Consider the following 2,012-nt stretch of genomic DNA (forward strand, 5'->3'; position numbering starts at 1 on the left):
CTCCACATTCACACCACAAAGGCTGAGTCGTACTTGGTTGACTACTGTCATCTCTTATCTGTATAACAAATCACTAAATATCTGTAGCATATTCTTGGTCATGGATTCTGATGGGTGCTTTGTATGGTGGAATTAGGAAGATAACTAGTGTCCGTCACTCAATAAACTTATGCTTCCACTGTTACAAACTTACAATTGTTTTCTGCAGGTTTTGTGAAATAGCTAAGATTGAGAACTCCATTCCCTTTCATGCTGAACCATCAAACCTGACCCTGAGCAGCATGTTTATATCCTCGGCACGTGTACCAACCAGGGATTCTGATGGGTGCTGTACATGGTGGAATTAGAAAAATAGCTAGTGTGCAGATAGTTTACTATTGCAGAAAAAACTTATGCTCCTGCTGTCACAATTATTTCTGCAGGTTTTGTTTAATAGCTAAGAGTGAGAACCACATCCCATTTCATGTTGAACTATCAAACATGACTCAGAGTTCATGTATACACCCTTAACTTGTTGATGTGAGGAAACACTCTGCTGTCATGAAAAACTTTCCTGTTAAAAAATTGAATGAAACCTCACTTGTGCACCTTCTGTGCAGGCCTGCAACTTTGCATTCAAAGGCTACTTCAAGAGCTTCTTCGGCTATGACAAGGAGAAAGACGGGAAATGGAAATGGTTAGCTGGAAATGTAGCATGTGGCAGTGCTGCAGGAGCTACAACATCGTCCCTGCTATACCATCTGGATTATGCGCGGACACGGCTAGCCACTGACGCGATTGAATCCCGAGCTAACAAACGTCAGTTCAGGGGGTTGCTAGATGTCTACAAGAAGACACTTGCAACTGATGGTATTCATGGATTGTACCGAGGCTTCAGTGTGTCTATTGTGGGTATCACTCTATATCGGGGTCTTTATTTTGGCATCTACGACACCATGAAACCTATTGTACTAGTAGGGCCATTGGAGGTAACGTCATTCTTGTGTCATCTGCATCTCACAGTTGAGGTTCCCGCAAGACCAGTTTGACACACTTAGTTGTTATTGGATGCTTTTGCAGGGAAATTTCCTGGCCAGTTTTGCCTTGGGATGGACAATAACTACATTCTCCGGGGCCTGCGCCTACCCATTTGATACACTCCGACGAAGAATGATGTTAACTTCAGGGCAGCCATTCAAATACAGGAGTGCCTTCCATGCCGTAAAACAGATAGTTTCCACCGAAGGGTTCTTCACTCTATTCAGAGGGGTCGGTGCTAATATCCTCTCAGGAATGGCTGGAGCTGGAGTTCTTGCTGGGTATGACCAGCTCCAGCGGTTTGCAGGCCAGCATGATTACAAAATTGAGAACAAGATGAAAGGGGCATTGAAATGATGTGCATATGATGGATCTGCATGTGCCTGGGAAGATCCTTGGGTTTTCAGGTTGCGCGCTGGCCAGCTGGGATGTGTTGTGTGAGCTACAATTACTGAGCTCACAGAGCAGAACTTCAAATGCCTGCAAGAGTTAATGGGAATGAATTGATCAGCACAGCAACATTTCCTGGAGGTGAATTTTCCCAGGACAAGAGATGGCATCAGGGTGCAATAGATGATACGTTTCTATACAAAGTTTTGAATACCATAACGACTAGATCTTATTCTTGAAGTGTAAATTAATATGGTTTCGAAAGCTGATGTCCCCATGTACACTATTAATGTAAACTGTAAATAGTACTGTAAAGAATAAAGAGTTTAGGGCCTCTTTGGTTCAAAGGAATTTCGTACCTTGTATTAGGTTTGATCCATTTATCCATACTTGGAACATTAGTTTGCTGCCACACCTTTGCTGCATTTTCTGTAATTGCTAAGACTGACATAAGCCATTGTTGTCGTTATTGTGGTTTTTTAGGGTACATTGTGGTATTTTTTGATTGATCAGGCGTCAAGACTCTCCTCGTCCGGCCTTGTTGATCGCTTAGAAGGCCCAACTAATGATGATTTGTAGGCTTCCGCTCAGACTGGAATAAATCT

General features: G+C 42.8%; 1 protein-coding gene across 1 annotated transcript in view; it reads left to right on the top strand.

Annotated features, from left to right (window-relative positions):
- LOC119274541 (ADP,ATP carrier protein ER-ANT1-like) overlaps nucleotides 1–1,808 on the top strand; it is a 2,987-nt gene extending 1,179 nt beyond the window's left edge. The window contains exons 2-3 of the mRNA XM_037555261.1: nucleotides 600–968; nucleotides 1,060–1,808. Coding sequence (XP_037411158.1) covers nucleotides 600–968; nucleotides 1,060–1,374 — 684 coding nt within the window. The 3' untranslated portion in view covers nucleotides 1,375–1,808. The remainder of the gene's footprint in view (nucleotides 1–599; nucleotides 969–1,059) is intronic.
- Nucleotides 1,809–2,012: the final 204 nt, after the last annotated feature.

This window comes from Triticum dicoccoides, chromosome 3B, assembly GCF_002162155.2.
Source record: "Triticum dicoccoides isolate Atlit2015 ecotype Zavitan chromosome 3B, WEW_v2.0, whole genome shotgun sequence".
In the NCBI taxonomy this organism is placed as follows: domain Eukaryota; kingdom Viridiplantae; phylum Streptophyta; class Magnoliopsida; order Poales; family Poaceae; genus Triticum; species Triticum dicoccoides.